The following is an 18,705-nucleotide window of genomic DNA, read 5'->3' as shown; positions in this document are numbered from 1 at the left end:
AACCAAAAGCCGTTACTGCGACATTTTTTTTTTTTTTTCACGGCTCCCACGACGAGTGGAAATAAAATTCATTCATTCGTTCATCTTTTCCGGTCCATACTTGACTTCTGGGTATGGGCTTCCGGTATAATCAAAACTTCCGGTTGTCAACTTCCAGTCTAAACCCGACTTCTGGTTGTCCACACCCCGTCTATACCAGACTTCCGGCTGTCCGCGTCCAGTCAGTGCTTCATCTCCGGTTTTACACTTTCAATTAGTATATGTACGTCCATTTGGTTAACCTTTAATTAGCTTAAATTCCTTCCAATTACCCTGAAATTACTCTTTAATTACCTTAGATAACCCCAGGTTACCTTAGGTACATAGTCTTGAATCCCCTCAATTACTTCAATTCCGTTTACTTGCCATAATTTCTCTCAATTTCCCTTTAATATACGTTTATTACGTTTAATTTCATTTAATTACCTCCTGTATGACCTGAGGTTACCTTCGGTTTTCTTTAATTTCATTTACTCTTTCTGTTAATTACATAATACTTACATTCATTACCTTTAAACTCAACTTTCTTGTTTTAATTACCTCTAATTACCTTCAAGTACTCTTACCCTCTTACTCTTAATTACCTTCCACTACTTCAATTTCAAGTCATTTGCTTCCATTTACATTTACCCTCTTATATCCCCCTTACACGTCCACTTATACTGCTGTCTTGGTGAGGCTTCACCATCACACACACACAGCACACACACACACACACATATACATACAGCTATTTCCATTTTGACGCTCCTAATGCTAACGCATTCAAACGGTCAGTCTCGAACTCTCCATTTTGAAACGGTAACCGAAAATTTATGAATCGGTTCAGTTCCGGTTCAGCTCCAAGATCGCGGCGGCGTTTTCGGTTCGGTTCCGGCAAAAAATAACGCTTCTCTCCGGTTTTCGGTTCCGGTTCGGATTCGGCTTGACACTCTGCTAGTAGCCAGACGCCTCCTCGCTGTTTTTCCTTTTTTTTTTCTTTTCACTGGGTCTCAACGTCCGGCTCTTCCCGCCGCACACCGTGACTTCTTTGATGATTCATAACTGCCACTTTTCTATCTCGTGTTTGCCTCTTCTGCTGTTCACGTGCTGTGTGCATGCACAATAGGACTTCGACCCTAACTGTGAAGGGGCTCATTATTTCCATCCATATATCACCATCAGCAATGGGGCAGAATATCGCGGTCGCCCCTGGCAATGAAACTCCACATTCGTCCTCTTAAAATAAAGTGGCTGTTGGTTGCTGCTGTGGGCATCCCGAAATTTGCCCAATTTTGGCGACTTACATTTTTTTTTACACTCCAAAATGCACATTCTCGTCAGACACGGCTCGCCCGTGGTCGACAGACAGGCTGAAAATGCCGCGAAAGCAGAGTGTTCTGTATAGGAAAGTTTGCTCAAGGCCGCGCGGACTCCGTCGGGGCCAGGGTGTCGGAGCGAACCGAAAACCGGAACCGAAAACCGAAAAAAACCGCTATTTTGGTGCGAACCGGAACGGAATCGAAACCGTATACATTTTTTTCGCTCAGGAGGGGAACCGAAAAATAATTTAACGGTTTTTGGTCCAAGAAAAAACTTCGCCGGTTTGGCGGGTATGCATGAAAAACTACGGGTAGGCGAATGAGACGTCATGTGCTCTGAAGTCATGTCATGGATACTATACGAGGGTTACGGTTACGATGGAATGTATGTCGGTATAGTATGACCTTTAGGCTCCCTTTGTAATGATTTATAGTTCGCGCACGCACACAGACTTCGAGGTACATGTGACTCTCTAGCAATGTGCCGTAGTGTTCGTTTTAATTTGATCCCCCCAAACTCTCCTCAACTAAACAACAAGGGGGCTGCATAACAGCTTCTTTATCGGTAATGTCGCGCAACGCGTCCCTTGTTTGAGAGCAGCTAAGTTGAATACATTTACGTATACGCGAGGGCAAGCCCGTGCAAAGTGGCAACTCTTTTGTGGACAGGACACCAAGAAAATAAAACGGAGCCGTCGAGGCGTTTGTGAGTGAAGGTGTTCCTCGATTTGCGTCGTACTCGTGCGGTGGTGCTTCCTCGCTAGACAGTAGCAACAGACATTCGGATGGGACGCAATCGCTCCAACCCAGCAAGAAAGTACTTTATGTATGACATCACGACAAACAAGTCAGTTTGTAGCATGCGCTTCAAGAAATGAGAAAGCCCACTTGAACAGACAGTAACCTACAGGAACCAGGAGCTACCAATTTCACAGCTGTCTATTAATATTAAATACCATGTATGCTGAATAAACGGGTTTACATTTTGCAACATTAATTTTTTTTTGTGGGGATGAGTATTCCCAGCAGAAGCGGAACCGGTTAAAAACCGGTATGAACCGTTATTTTTTTGCTCCGGAGCAGAACCGGTACCGGATCCTTCATGATGTAACCGGAACGAAAACCGGAACGAAAAACGTTTCGGTTCGACACCCTGGTCGGGGCTGTAAGCTGTCGGTACCGGATTTCAAAAAATTGTTACGCGGCAATAACAAAAAAAAAAATAAAAATAAAATAAATAAAAAACCGCCGCCCGAGATAATTTAAGGTTGTAAAATCTAGTGATTGCGCTTGGCTTTGGTCCCAAGATGGACGTCCTATAGGACGACCAGCAATACGTTATTTTTTAACCCGAACATCCGAGTTTTACCAAAATACCGCAACTTCGTGATTTTTTTCAGGAAAAACTACTTTGAGCTAGAGCCCTGATTCTTTCTTCCTTTTTTTCCCCTGTTAAACGTCTATGTGATGTGAACCAAATAAAAAAATAATAATTGTGCACGGGTGCCGCGCTGATGATATAATATAAAAAGAAATGTTGGCCGGTTTCACTTCAGCTCAGGCATGGAGGTCCCATCGATATCAGAGATTTTCAATATTTTTTTTTATACTTAGAAGCTCATCGTACCGATTTCTACCGAATAGTTTTGACGCGAAAAAAAAAAAAAAGATTGGAGAAAATCCGGCCCTGCATTCGAGTGTTTCAGTTTTGCCGTGTTTGCACGTGTGGTATATCTCCAGAGCTTTAAAAGTTATTGTAGTGAAACGTTGTGATGCTTTAGTATGCGTACAGGCCAGCAGTCTGAGCGCATATTTGGGCGAACAGGTGCAGCGCACTGTGCTATAGAAAATGGCGGACATGCTCTCTCGCGCAGTTGTGTTCCAAATTCGACGCATGTGATTTCTCTGGCTGTAGATATCCCTCGTTACCATACTTGGTATCAATCCGCTCAGCTTCTAATGCTCCTTCACATGATATATACGTTCCAATACCACATTCTCGTTCCCTCTTCTTCCTGTTACAAATATCTGGGTCTTAATTTTTCAACTAACCTCTCCTGGGCTGACTAGAGTCACTAAATAAGCTTCGCTTCAGAGTATCGACACTGAGTTCCAAGAGCGAGCATGCGCCATCTTGTTTCCGCGCCACGGTAGTCACGCGAACTTCAGGCACATTTTAGCAGACGACGCCATCTGTCGTGCGCGGGTGAAATGTTCCCTCCTCTTGGAAGCAGCTCATCAAAGCTGACGGCCTTGAGTTCACCTTGACATGCTCAGGACGTTCTAGTGGACAATACATGGACTATCGCACAACAATAAAACACGCTTCTCTACCCCACAGCGAGCATTACGTTAGCCGTCTTTGATCCTCAAGGGGATGTGTAGTAGCCCAGGCTGAGTGCAGCGTAAGAACCCTTTATTGCGTGTGACAATGGCTTATATACACATGGCGGATGACGACACGGATGATCACGATATCACTGTGGATACCACATTTTCCCCTCCTCGTAACAAATTGATTAAACATTCCGAAACGCCGTGTCAACGCCGATAGTCAAATTATAACGAACTAACGATTATTATACAAATATCAATTTCTAAGCGTCAACAACCAACTTACGTATGCATTATTTACAATACAATACAAATTATTTACGATCACGAAAAGTCATTCAAAATTCCAAGAGTTCGAGTATTAATGACAATGACAACATCAAAAGTCAAATTAACAACAATCAAAGTGAAAAGTCCATAGTCAACAGTCAAAATCCGTAGTCAAAAGTCAAACAGCCCAGTCAGTCAAGTCAACAGTGACAGTCAAAGGCGATGGTAATCCCTGAATCTTTCGGGTTCACGTCTCACACGCGTACTACGTCGCAGTAATGGCTGTAGAGGTGGTGAGTTTCTTGCTTGCATGGCATGTTGATCATGTTGCTGGTCCGCTCTGTCCTGCATGTGCTGATCCGGCTGACCTGCCATGTGCTCCTCCATCCGTGCTGAAGGTGCAGCTATGCCTGATGTACCTAGTAATTTAGCAGCTGTGGAGTTGCTGTGACCCACGCCATTGAGTCCATTCGACGGCTCGTACGAGGCAAGTGGCGTCGAAAACCATGGAACCAGTGAGAATCGCGATTGGTTCCATACCCTGCCGTCTTCAAGAAGATACGCTCCGTAGCCTCTCTTCTCGATCACTCTCAACGGTCTAGTGTAGCCAGGCTGTCCTTTTTGTACGTGGTGTGGTAATTTAACTCTTACATATTGTCCAGGTCTGAAGACTCTTGCCTTCGCCCCTCTTTTCCTGTCTGTGTAGAATTTTTGGTACTGTTGCTTCACAGAGACAGTTCTCCTTGCTTCTTCCACGGCATTAGGTGGACACTTCGGCAGCCTCATCCCAACAGTGTGAATGGAAGTCCGTATTTTGCGTCCATGTAGCAAAACAGATGGTGCCATTCCCGTGGTACCCTGTGGCGTAGAACGATATGCCTGTAAAAATTCCAACACCGCTGTCCTGAGTGATGCACGTTGCAGCAACGCTGTCTGCACAACATTCTTAAATGTCCCGTTTAGTCTTTCCACAAGTCCATTTCCTTGAGGATAGTATACTGAAGTAAACTTGTGTCGAATTCCACGGAGAGTTAGGAATTGTTGAAACTCTGTAGACCGAAATTGTGATCCATTGTCCGAAACGATCTCACACGGATATCCCTCACGGCTAAAAACACTTTGCAGGAACGAAATAACGAACAGTACTTGCAGTGACAGTATTTGCAAAACACACTTCTGGCCATCTGCTAAAGTAATCGATAAGGGTAATAGCAAAACGGCACGACAAAGGCGCACTTTCTATCGGTCCGACGACGTCAATTGCAATCTTTTCCCAAGGTCCATCTGGTAACAACACTGGGCACAACGGAGCGCGCACAGTCTTTGCTGATTTATCAACCCTTTGACAGATTCCGCAAGCACGAATGATGGCTTCCACATCAGCGTCCATACGTGGCCACCAATAAATATCTCTGAGCCGTTGTTTGCAACGCACCATGCCTTGGTGTGCTTCGTGTGCCAGTTCCAGTAGCTGATGACGTAAGACTTTCGGTGGGATAATTCGTTCCCCACGCATGAGCATACTGTCCACCAGGGACAGTTCATTTCGTACATTCCAAAATGGCTTAAGCTCGTCGCTCACCGCACTCTTCCTTTCTGGCCACCCTTCCTCAATCAAACTGCTCACTTGCTGAAGTTCCAAGTCTTTCGTGCTTTCTTGCTGTAACTCTTGCTTCTCTATGGGCGCTGTGATGAGACAAATATCTTCCTCAGCCTCCATCTCATCTTGAATCGGTAGTCTGGATAATGCATCTGCGATGAAATTATCGGAGCCCTTCTTATACTCTACTACAAACGAGTACCGCAAAAGTCTCGAAGCCCATCGTACAATTCGACAAGGTCGGTGCCCTGACCCTTGCGTTGTCAGTAACGATACCAATGCCTGGTGATCTGTCCTCAGTGTAAATTTTCTTCCCCATAAATACAAGTGCCATCTTTCGCAGGCCCATACAGCGGCTAGAGCCTCCCGTTCGGATGCTGAGTACTTCCGTTCTGCTGCTGATAAAGTTCTAGATGCAAAAGCAACTGTATTAATGTCATCTCCATCCACCTGCTGTAACACTGCTCCTAGTCCTTGTCCTGAAGCATCCGTAGTTACTACAACTGGTAACCTGGGGTTAAAGACGGATAGCGTAGGCTTCGACGACAGGATCTTCTTTATCCTGGTGAAGCTCCGTTCTGCTGCTTCATCCCACGCGAATGCAGACTTTCCTCGCAGAATTCTTCTGAGCGGTTCCGCTTCGTCCGCGAAATTTTGGATAAACTTGGCGTAAAAGCCGACAAGTCCGAGGAACGAACGCAATGACGAAAAGTCTTTAGGTGCAGGTAGCCGCAACACAGCATCAACGTTTGATTGCAATGGTAGAATTCCTTGAGCATTAACCAAGTGTCCAACAAATGAAAGTTCTGGTACGTCAAAGACACACTTGTTGTTCAACTTAAGTCCAACGGCTGAAATGCGGCTTAACACAGCTCGCAGGTTCCTGTGATGTTCTTCACGAGTACCACCAAAAACAACAACATCATCTAAATAACATAGTACACCGCTACACCCTTTCAAAACATTAGTCATCATTTTCTGGAAAGCGGATGGTGCTGAGGCCAAACCAAAACAAACACGCTTAAATCTAAACAACCCTTCATGTGTTATAAAGGCCGTGAGATCTCTGCTGTCCTCACTCAATAGTACTTGATGATATGCCGATTTTAAGTCTAACTTTGAAAACCATTTAGCACCTACTAGAGATACCATCAGTTCATCGATGCTGGGCAAAGGGAAACAGTCAGCAATCACAGCTTGGTTTGGTGCTCTCAGATCCACACAAAGACGAATAGTACCGTTTTTCTTCTTTGCAACTACAATTGGTGACACCCACTCAGACGCGTCCACGCGTTCCACTACATCGTCGTCCAGAAGACGCTGTAGTTCCCGGGAAACTTCATCGCGCACTGAAAAGGGTAAACGGCGTAGTTTTGCCTGCACCGGTTTCACATTATCACATAGTTTGACCTTGTGGATGTAGCCCCGTGCTAACCCTAAGCCGTCGGTAAACAGGTGCTGAAATTCTTGTTGTAGTTCTTTTGACATTACCGGCGGGGCAACAGATGTTTGTAAGCAGCGCAAGGACTGTCCCTCAATGCGTAGCTGAAGCGCAGCAATGCCGTCGAGGCCAAGCAGCGTAGCTCCTGTGTTCACCACATAAAACACAATTCTTGAAGAATGTTCCGCGTATGCCACCTCTGCTACGAAGAATCCTTCAATGGGAATACATTGCCTCGAAAAGTCAAGTAAACGCACAGAAGTCGACGTCAAAGGATGCTGAGTCGCGAAATGCTGGTACACTTCGTTGTTCATTATGGACACAGACGAGCCCGTGTCAACAAGAGCTTCCACGTCCCGTCCCTCAACCTGTAGCATGACTCGAATACGTTGCGCTCTCGAGGAGTCTAGCTGTAGCACCATAGGCGATTCATCCTGTGGCTCTGTAAGCTTGGGTACCATTGCATCTTGGAAACCGGCATTAGTAGCATGTCCACACTCGTACCTCGCTACTTGTCTACTGTCGGGTAAACGTGGTGGATACTCAACTTGATGCGATACGACTCGAACATCTCCAGCTGACCGGCACATTTTTGCAAAGTGTCCAGTTTTCCCACAAGCCCTGCAGGTTTGCCTTTTTGCCCGACACACACTGTCATTTGCCAAGTGGGCCTTAGATCCACATCGATAACATTTCATTTCGGTCTTGAGATGCTTGCTAGTCCTTTGTTTACTTTTCACATGCGCGCTTTCTTTATCTTTCGCAATACGGTACACCTGCTGATTATCTTCGGTCATCTCGGTCATATCTCTGGCTTCCGCAAAAGTTCTTTCCATGTTTCGTCCAACTTCAATTGCGCGTTCAACAGTCAAACGCGACCCTTCCGACAACAGTCTTTCACGCAGGCCAGGAATTACAGTTCCTGCTACTATTTGGTCTCGTACCATATCGTCCTGTAGCATTCCGAAGTCGCAATGGATAACTAAAATCCGAAGGTCTGTCACAAAGTCATGAATGCTCTCTCCGGGCCGTTGCTTGCGTTGACGAAAACGGTGTTGCTCAGCAATTACATTTGGGGCATGTACGTAATGCGCGTCCAATGTGGCCATAGCAATGTCATAAACATTTTGCTTACTTTTTGCACTTGTCGGTTTCTTTGCTGTCTCATCTTCCGACGCCTCCGACGCTGCACTTCCTGATAATTGTAGCGCTGGAACAACTTCTGGTAGCGAAAAGTAGATACGCTGCCCTTCGGTCCCAACCGAGTGCAGCAGTATGGCTTTACGTTGCTCCGCTGGAAGGTCCTGAGCTCCCGAAGCGCATAGGAACAGTTCAAAACGGCGTCGCCACTGCCCCCAAGGAATGTCTGGCTTGCCTGGTTTCTCCAGAAACACCGGTGGCGGAGCCAGTCCAGCAAAACTTGCCGTTGTCGCCAGGCTCATGGTGAAAAGCAGCAGCCGAAAAACCAGACGCACGGCGACCAGCCTTGTCTTATCCGAACGCATTGTCACATCGTTGCAGACACACCCCCATCGAATTTTCCATCGTCGCCAGTTTATCTGTAGTAGCCCAGGCTGAGTGCAGCGTAAGAACCCTTTATTGCGTGTGACAATGGCTTATATACACATGGCGGATGACGACACGGATGATCACGATATCACTGTGGATACCACAAGATGGTAACGGTGTGGTGCGGAAACAAGATGGCGCTTCTGCTCACCCTTGGACCTCAGTGTCGATACTCTGAAGCGAAGCTTATTTAGTGACTCTAGGGCTGACCTCATACACAATGTCGTGAATTATGCTAACCGCGAGCTTGGTTATCTTCGACGCAATCTAAAACAGGCACGGACCAATGTCCGATTACTTGCTTACGAAACACTAGTCAGACCCAAACTAGAATATGCCTCGGCCATCTGGGACCCCCACCAAACTAGCCTTATCAATCTCCTAGTATCTGTCCAAAACCGTGCAACTCGTTTTATTCTCTCTGACTACTCACTCCTATCCTTCAAGCATTACATCTCACAAGTCGTCAATTCATTTGCCTCCGCTCTCGCATCGTACAACTTTCTTTTGTCTCTGTCTTTTTCATAAATTCTATTACAACTCTTCTATCCGTCCCTCCTTTGTTGCCCCAGCTCATTACATCTCAGCAAGGTGTGATCATTCATGTAAAGTAATGCCCATATCGTGTCGCACTTCTTATTTTTTGTATTCTTATTTCCCCCATACTATAGCTGCTTGGAATGACCTTCCCCAGTCTCTCGTCTCAGTCCCTGACGCTGCTGTATTTCGTAGCAAGTTGTCTACATACCTTGGTTTTTGATTTGGTTTTTGACATTGCCGCTACTACCGCAAGTTCTTGCCCTTATGTACATTTGGCATGCACTTGTATGTTCACGTGTGAGTTTGTTCCCCGTCATGTAACGCCCCGCGAGGGCACTTAATGTACGATCATAAATAAATCATAAATAAACACCAATCGTGCGTATACCTTCTGCAGGTAGCTGCTGAAACATGCGATTGCTTTGGCAGATTTCGAAAAAACAAGGATTTTGCGTGCCCCTTTCTCAAAAAGGCCCCCCTTTTCATTTCATTTATGCTTTGCCAGGACATGGCCCCATGTTAGACCTTTCATCTGACATAAAAAGATTCTGCTTCAAAAGCCCTACACTGGAGATTAGCGCGTTGAAACGCGGCCATTCGCTGCGTGCGTGCGTACGTGTCGGAGACCGGCTGGCGGTACCGCGGGATTGCGGGCCACCTGTCGATGCGTCCGTTGTTTGGAAAATGCTGTCTGGCCTTAACCTTACCTGAGCTATTCGTCGGCAAACTGTTGACGCCTTGCTGAAGAAACAATCCACGCCTGGGAGTTCGTTATTTCCCACAAAGGATCTCGATGAAACCGTACGTTGCCGTAAAGTCGTATTTCAACGACTAAATGATCAGCGAAGATAAAACCTCTCATGCGAGCAGCGTATGCGGTGATACGCATACTGTACAAATAAATAACGACTCAGGAGTTGCTTTTTCCGGGGTTCCCGCAGAATCCTACCAAGCTTGCTTGACTTAATTTTACGACATTATTAAGTTATACTTAAGTTATGCGGGGGGATATATTTATTAGACCAAAGGAAAAAAATGGAGGAATTGTCAATCAAACGGGACAGGCTTTCGCGTGTTCGGTGCTGAAGTCGCAGGAGTACATTTCCCCTCAGAGCTAAGGAAGTGGGCGGGTTCTCACATTTTGTCAAAACTACATGAGAGACGTTCAGAGCAAACTCATACGGGAGAAAACTACTAATCCACCTTCCAAGACGCACGTAATGTACTTCGAATTCGCTCAAAACTGTACAGTAGCTATGTCTAGCGAAATACCAGCGTGCCTCTGGAAAAACAAATTTCCGCATTCACATGTGCGGTAACAGCTGGCACGGAAACGCAGAGGTTTGGTCTGGTGAGCGAAGACTTGTGTAACAACAGATGGAGCGGCGAGTCATTTTAAAAATCGACCATTCGACATAAAATCGACATAAAAAATTCCATTTTAAATTGACTAAGGTCCGCCGATGACATTTTTTGATTTCAGTGAAAAGAATATATGTTGGAAACGACCTTAGACGAAGACAAAAGCAGGTTCCCGGAGCTTCCTATACGATCAACCAATCCACAGATATAGAGGGGGCAGGGGGGTAAGGTGGCGCCGTCTTCGCGACGTGATTTTTTCTCGCGACTTTGCAGCCTTACTGATTCGCGTCACAGCCCTCGTAGGTAGCACACGTAAAGACTGGGCGCTCTAGTGTACCTGTACGGAGTGAAAATGGTGTCACTTTAAAGGGACGCTGAAGAAAAAAATACCAAAGTCAGCAGGTATGACAAAAACTGTACATATTTTAGCGCTCACAGCTCGTCGACGGGAGGACAGCTATCCGTAAATGAAGTATGCTTTTAATGCGAAATCTTTCCTCTATCGTTCAATATATAGAAAACTATTCTAACTTGTTTCGTTGCCGAAAGAGATGTCAGCAAAGTTAGGTGAGACCAGAAAATTGCCTATGTTTGATATGGCATACCTCAGCCGCTGCAATACTTAGTACAATAATTTTGCGGTTACTGAAAGGCCAACGTATCCCGTAAATCCAGCTGCCAAAATATGTTGCACTATTTTAGTAGGGTGAACGCAGCGAATTTTTCTCTGTGCCCAGGTTTCGTCGTTGCGGCCTCGCACTCCGACTCCAACTTCGAGTGGCACGCCATCACGCGTTTCGAATTGCACTTGCCTTCGGTCTTCATGGTGTTACATTGATTCCCGCTGCTGGCACTTGTTTGTGGACATATCCACGTCGGCATTCTTAATAACGAGCAATGCTTTTATGTGCCGTTGGGAGACCAACAGATGGCGTCTGTCAATTATGCCGCAGAGACTGAGAGTGGATGTACTGACTGGAGTAGCTGAGTATCAACAACATTTGTCAATACCGCACAAGGTGTTAATTTTTTAATTAAATTCTGTACTGGGCGGAAGCGCTACCAGTGGCTGATTGCTGGAGGTGCCGTTTTCATTACAGCTGCAAAATTAAGTAACAAAAACTGTCAGCCTGCATTGCATAGGTACCACTCCTTTCTGCGGTGGAAATTATTGTGACATCTATTTGTGACATATATTAATAAAAAATAATGAGTGCCGCATTCTACCGACAACGGTTCGCGTGGTCTGGCTTGATGCGACCTTCCTCTTATTGACCAAATCCTGTCTAATTGACCAAATAATGTCGGGGCTCAGGGGATGCATATGCTACCTATGTAATGCAAGTTAATGCATGACGTACGTTAATGTAATGTAAGTTAAACTAATGACAGTTTTTATTACTTCTTCTTGCGGTTGTAATAAAGACGGCACCTCCAGCAATGAGCCACTTGGTAGCACTTCCCAGTACAGATTTTTTTTTTTTTTAGCGCACACCCGAAACAGTTTCAAAAGTTGTTGCTATACTCAGCTACATATATAGTCAGTACTTCATTATCAGTCGCTGCGGCATAATAGACAGACGCCATGCGTTCGTCTCGCAACGGCATATGAAAGGTTCGCACGTAATTAAGAATGCCGACGTGGACATGTCCACAAATAAGTACCAGCGGCGGGAATCGGTGCAACATTAGGGAGACCGAAGGCCCTGGGAAATGGGAAACGCGCGACGGCGTGCCACTCGAAAGTGGAGTCGGAGTACAAGGCCGCAATGGACAGACATGAGCACAGAAAAAAAATTCGCTGCGTACACCCTACAAAAGTAGTGCAAGATATTTTTGCAGCCGGATTTAGGGGATACGTTGGCCTTTCAGTAACCGCAAAATTATTGTACTAAGTACTGCAGCGGCTGAGGTATGCCACACCAAACATCGGCAATTTTTTATGCTCTCACCTAACTTCACAGAAATCTCTTTCGGCAATGAAACTAGGTTAGAATGGTTTTCTCTATATTGAACGATAGAGGAAAGACTGTACATTAAAAGCGTACTTCATTTACGGATATCTGACCTGCCGTCGAGGAGCTATGAGCGCTAAAAAATGTGCAATTTTTGTCAAATATTCTGATTTTCGCATTTTTTCTGCAGCGTCCCTTTAAAGTGACATCGTTTTCACTCCGTACCGGTATAATAGAGCGCCCAGACTTTACATGTGCTAGCGATGAGGGTTGTGACGTGAATGAAGTAGAATGGGTAAGGCTGCAAAGTCGGAAGAAAAAATCACATTGCGAAGACTGCGCCACCTAACCCCCCTCCTTCTCCATCTGTGAACTGGTTGATCGTATAGGAAGCACCGGGAACCTGCTTTTGTCCTCACTTGAGGTCGTTTCCAACATATTTTTTCACTGAAATGAAAAAATGTCATCGGCGGACCTTGGTCGATTGAGAATGGAATTACCCTTTTGCGGGCGCGACATGGCTATTCACAAGGACAAGCCACGACAAAGGTGTGTGTGACACGATCGGTGAAACAATCGAGCACCACGCCACGTCACTTGACTTTATCCGAGCCCAAGCAAGACGTCATCCTTGGGTCAGAACGAATGGTAACATGCTTGCGAAAACGCCTAAAGCGCCTCCATTTACTCTATGTACGCGCTGAGGACGTGGCCTTTTTTTACAATGCAAAAAAAAAAAAAAATGAATGGGTAAATGTATACAGCATGAAAGTGGCACACAAGGTTCGCATGCGTGGAAAAGCAAGACGTCAGAAAGTGGAGGCCGGGAAACATTCAGAGCTCGTACCGTGGACAGTGAATGCAGAAAAGTGACGTTTTCTTATAAACTGAGTGAAATCATTTGTCGCAAACTACCCCTTCCACTTTCGTAGTCTTGTAAATACATCGACCACTTTCGATTACAAAAGTTGTTCCTTTTCGTGTACACCGACAGTGATCCCTCGCCCGGTCTCCGACACGTACGCACGCAGAGTAGAGCCAGGCTCCAACAGCTCCCCATACAGCCCATAGTTTGAGATAATTCACACAACACTGGGCACACGACCAATGAACTTGCGACGTGATGGATATTATGCACAACCAGTCGGCCAATCAAGAGCCTCCATGTCTGGCTGGCTTTTCGGTCAGTCCTGGCTACCATCGACTTCTACTGGATTTCAGGCCTCCCGCCGTTACTCGGTATTCAAAATAACTAAAGCGATTTTGGGGTAAAATAAAGGTTTATTTGATACAAAGCACTAATTCAAAGATATGATACATGGGTGCACTGTGCGTACAAAGCCCACAGCGCTGCTGACACACTGCGACAAAGTTCGAACATGAAGCAGAACGAACACAGCGTTCAACTCCTAATACCGAGCCAGTCTCATGAGTGCGTACCATTTCATGATGAGCATCTTCTTTCGCTGCCTGCGGTGCATCCATTATAGCGAAGCGAAAAGCGCTTGCGTGGCACGTAATCCTGTCTTTGTTGACAGTCCTCGAAGTCCAACGGCGCTCGAACTTGTTCTTCACGCTCCAACTCATGAAGCATTCCGGTACCGCAGTTGACAAATTGTTCGTGGGATAACAGTTGTGTCCAGAAACAGCACAACACGCGTAGACTCACAAGGACGAACTAATAATCCCGCGAACATATTTCTGCAAACTGTTCTGCCGATTGACACCACCGAACACAGGAGGACGACATGCCGGCCATGCTATTTCGAAACTATGCTGAAACGGCCGAGACGCTGTACGCACATACGCGCTACAAAATGCGATTTCAAAACGTTCTCGACCAATCGCAGCGCGCGCACAGCCTAGGCCAATGGGCTTGGAACATGGTGTATGGGCGCAGTGGTACATACTCTACAGCCGCATCCGCGGGTACCCGAGGAGGACTGTTAGAGCCGCGTTTTAACGCGCCAATCGTCAATGTGCGCCTTTCGAAGAATAATTTCTTTGTATCACATGAAAGGTCTAATACCGGGCCATGTCCTAGCAAAATGTAAATGAAATCAAAAGGGGGCCTTTTCGAGAAACGGACACTCAAAGTCCTTGTTTCTTCGAAGTATGCCTAAACATTTGCCTGTTTCAGCAGGTACCTGTCGGAGGAATACGCACAATAGATATATCAAATGAAGAGCATTAAAAGCTGAGTGAACTGAAACAAGAATGGTAATGTGGGCAAGCAGGAGAAGTCACACGTCGAAGTTGGAACAAAACCGCGCGAGAGAGAATGTTCGCCATGCTTTATAGCACAGAGCATTGCACCTGTGCGCCAAACTTTGGGCTCGGACTGCTGGCATGCATGCATACAAAAGCATAAAAAATCACTAAAATATCTTTTAAACCTCAGAGCCTCTGCAACACTCCAATTAAGGGCCGGATTTTCTAGTTTTTTTTTTTTCATGAAAACAATTCGATAGAAATTATTCGTTTTGCCGCTACGGATCATCATGTACGATGAGCTTCTAAATATTAAAAAAATAATTAAAAACCAGGAGGTCGATGAGACCCCCTGCCTGAACTAATGTGAAACCGGTCTGACTGAACTTCGTCGCACTGTGTTCTGTTTCCGGCGCCGTCCTCTCCCAGTGATTTTTGTCAAAGGTTCATGATAATTTGTGGAGAGGTGGACTGGTCCCTTCTCAGCGTGAGCACGGTGAAATCGTTGAAGTCGAACGTATAGTTCATACCCAGGAAGCCACGAAATGAAGGAAGGTTTCGCGTCGCTGCTAACACCACGCGGGAAAGTCTGGACATCCGTCCACAGGCAGCCTTCACTTTCTCTCTCTCTCTTTGTAAATTTGACTGAGCAGTAATAGGAGAACCGCAAAGCGACAATACTTTGCGTGGTGCTTCCATATGTTCAAACGAAAGGGGTGCGGTTTCGAGACTGTCACGTCATATTGGTCGTCTAACAAATGTTAGTGGTCAAAATGACTGCTTCCGCGAGGTGACCATGGTCATTCCAGCTGAAACCAACCAGAGTAACGTCATCACTGTTCGAAGTGAAGAAGATGCACGAGAACGCACGACCTCTTCTGATATTGCCCACAAGCATGCTTTGCACGGCGGGGTGACGTAATCAATGACGTAGGGTGGCTCAGGTCGTCTCACAGCCGTGATAATGCCTACAGCCAAAATCATACTTACGTGCGACGCACGAGGTGTGGGAGCTCTCTGACAGCACGCTTTGACTAGGATGCCTCAATACTAGCTCCCTCTATTCTCGGCGCCCTAGTTTTGGCCACCTTGTGGCCGGCCAATCCGACCAAGCACTATATACGCGCACGAATGGAAGTGGTCTCTGTCTAACAGCAACACAATTTTCTTGTCGAGTCTCTTTGGTAATGTTCCTTATGACTAGTTCACGGGGCTCCTGTGCACGGGAAAATGGTTTGTTCTATAGGAACGCGTCGTGGTTTGTCCGAGGTTTCCATATCTCGTCACCAGGTGCTCGAATGGCGTCATAGCCCACCCCACTCGCACGGCATAATGAAAGAAAAAACATTGACATATTGTTTCGATAAGAGAGCGCTGCCTTTATCGCACGCGTACTTAACCCTATGACGACAATCGGGTATTGTCATCCGTCAGATGTGTATATAAGCCGATAAAACAGTGACGCATGGATAATTTTTCCGTAGTGTGTTGTATCAATGCCAACTCGATAACAGGAGGCATGTGCACTCTCCTATAACGCGCCTGGCCTGCGTTGGCGATAGATAGATGTGATGTCACAGAAAAAGTGAAGAGGAGAGACAAGCTCCCACACATTGAAAGATTGTAGAAGCCGGAGCGTGACGTTATCAAAAGAGTACGTGGGCATTCTGTTATCTATGTGGCATGGGTTGCATTGTATATCACTGTGGCGAGATAACCATAGCTGGGCACTTCAGGTTGCGAAGTTCAAATTCATGATTAACTGATAAGCTACGAGTTCAGCCGCAGGCTACAAATTCAGGTGAAGGTTCGACATGACGGACCGCTGAGCTCATATTAGCGCACTCACCAGATAACATCACACCTGTGACGAAAGAGGGACAAAATACTCTGCTTGCAAGTCTGATGGTACCCGGTGGGTGCGCCAATATGCGTCTGAGCTCATCAGAGGATTGCGACCGTGAGTTCCATAAAATAATACATAATGATACGATAAATACAACACTGACTCCAGAACGGAAAATTAGTACATAAAAATTCCATAAAAAATGTGCACGATAAGTCGGAATACCTGACACCACGTCCACTTTGAATGCATGCAAGGGGGCGAGGACCTCCACAGCCTGAGCACATGTGGGGGGAGCACCGCTGTTGCTACCACCTTCCCCCCCCTGTGTTAATGCCCCCCCCCCGAATTCTTAATCTACGTTATTAACTGACGTATGCAGTGTGATCGATAAAGTTTTTTTTTTTTTTGCTGTGTGACCACGCTTACAACGTACAAACTTGTTTCAATATGGATTTTGTAATCACACACACACAATGGTGACATCATCTTGTTAGCTTGACACCCTATGATCCCGGTTGGAAACCTCCTGGGATGTTGTCCCCAGTAACTTTGAGTGAATAACTTGTTCATTATGAAATGTGGACGTTGGGTGCGCTGTTGGACGTTGGGTGCGCTGCCGGCAACCAGTGCCTGCGTCGCCCCCCCCCCCACGTCCCCCTCTCGTGAGTCTGCCTGAAGGGGCGCTAAAAAAGACGCATTTCAGGGCAAGCAGAAGCGACTTTAGGTCGCAGAAGAGTGAGAGAGTAGAATAAAGATCGAGAACACGGGGGGAAGAGGGGCATATTTCCCACGTGCCCCCCCCCCCCACCCTCGGAGACGAAAACTAGACGCCGGCTCCGCCGGCAACCCTACTTGTAGAGCGTGCAACATATACTGATAAAAACTGCCAATAGTTGGAGTACATTGCGATGACACAAATTGTGGGGCAAGAAAAGGGATATCCGGAACTCATCCCTTCGATCCGCACCCGTTGGCATTTCTCGATTTCTGTGAAGCACGACAAACAAACTAAAACGAAACTATGCAGGGCACCTCCTAGATCTGATGTCGCCAAAACAGGATGCCGTTATCATGCTTGCCAGAAACTTGTGGAAGCAGACGACAGCCCATTTTCATCGTAGACAGAATGAAAAATCCTTACACCTTACCTGTTAACTGAACGAAGCACGATTCATATTGCCCCCGACGACATGTGCACACTCCGATCACTCCCAAACCTGTCACAGCGGCGACGTCGAGGCTCACAATGCGAAGAGTAGCGTCAGCGGCACATACTGGCGGTACGAGAAGCTGCGCTCAGAGTACAGAACCAGCGGGCGAGATGGCGTGATAGAGGCGCCATTCTAGATACACGTGTCTAGACAGGTCCTTGTTTTCTTCTTTCTCGAGCGAGGCCAGGATGGAATGATTTATATCATTTTGATGTAAAGAACTCATTTTATTCGCCACTTAAATCACTGATGTTCGTTTCGACGTCGTTTAGATCAGCATCCCAATAATTTCGCGCCTGAACAAGAAACATTCGAAATTCAGAAGGGTGTTCCAAAACCTGGCGCAGAATCACAAATATTTGCTTACTAGTAATTTCAGCGACGCCCTGTCTAATATTTCATTGTTACAACGCTGCCGCCTACAAAACATTGGACTAAAACTTTCAAATGACTGTATTGGATTGAAGTAAATTCCGAACCATTTCCCAATATAGTTGTTGTTGTTCCGGACCTGTGCGTGGAAGCACGGTATTGCTCCTTCTGAGTCTGTGCTGAGCAGCAGCGTAACCAGAAAAAAATATTTCGGGAGGAGTTATATGCAGACTTTACATGGGGGAGGAGGATGTCGCCATCGTTTTCTTCCCACAAATGCGCTACCAAAGGTACGCTTTCGACCCCCCCCCCCCAATGGCTACGCCAATTATGCTGAGCGTTGCATGTGGGTAAAACGAAAAGGAAGCTACGACAATATGTTATTGTCATGTCATTGGTGGTGGAGGTGATGGAACATGTAATCAGGCTTCATGATTGGAGACCAGAGTGACCACATAGCCAGGCCGTCGTATAAATCTGATTGAAATCAAATAATAACTTCGTTGTAAATTAAACAAATCAGATTCACTTATTTAAAAAAAACATGATTTTTTACAACCTTGCTGGGGTTCACTTGGAGGGTGGTGCTATAGGGCTGCAATAAATGGCTGCAATAAACCTCTACCCGAGGAACGTCACCATGACGTTGGT

The 18,705-nt window shown here is 46.1% G+C and overlaps 2 protein-coding genes across 3 annotated transcripts in view; both read right to left on the bottom strand.

Moving 5' to 3' along the window:
- The window catches only part of LOC135378855 (NFX1-type zinc finger-containing protein 1-like), a 37,693-nt gene extending 19,839 nt beyond the window's left edge, over nucleotides 1–17,854 (bottom strand). The window contains exon 1 of one of the 2 annotated variants that reach the window (XM_064611997.1): nucleotides 17,620–17,854. The gene's annotated coding sequence lies outside the window, so the exon portion shown is untranslated. Of the gene's footprint in view, nucleotides 1–15,612; nucleotides 15,677–17,619 lie in introns of those variants that run through there. The other variant, XM_064611998.1, reaches the window with a different exon arrangement.
- On the bottom strand, nucleotides 5,053–8,490 carry LOC135391466 (uncharacterized protein K02A2.6-like). The gene has a single exon (XM_064621728.1). The coding sequence runs from the start codon at nucleotides 8,488–8,490 to the stop codon at nucleotides 5,053–5,055; it is 3,438 nt and encodes a 1,145-aa protein (XP_064477798.1).
- Nucleotides 17,855–18,705: the final 851 nt, after the last annotated feature.

Source organism: Ornithodoros turicata, chromosome 1, assembly GCF_037126465.1.
Source record: "Ornithodoros turicata isolate Travis chromosome 1, ASM3712646v1, whole genome shotgun sequence".
NCBI lineage: Eukaryota > Metazoa > Arthropoda > Arachnida > Ixodida > Argasidae > Ornithodoros > Ornithodoros turicata.
The sequence above is the reverse complement of the archived record's forward strand: the minus strand, read 5'-3'. Positions and strand labels throughout refer to the sequence as shown.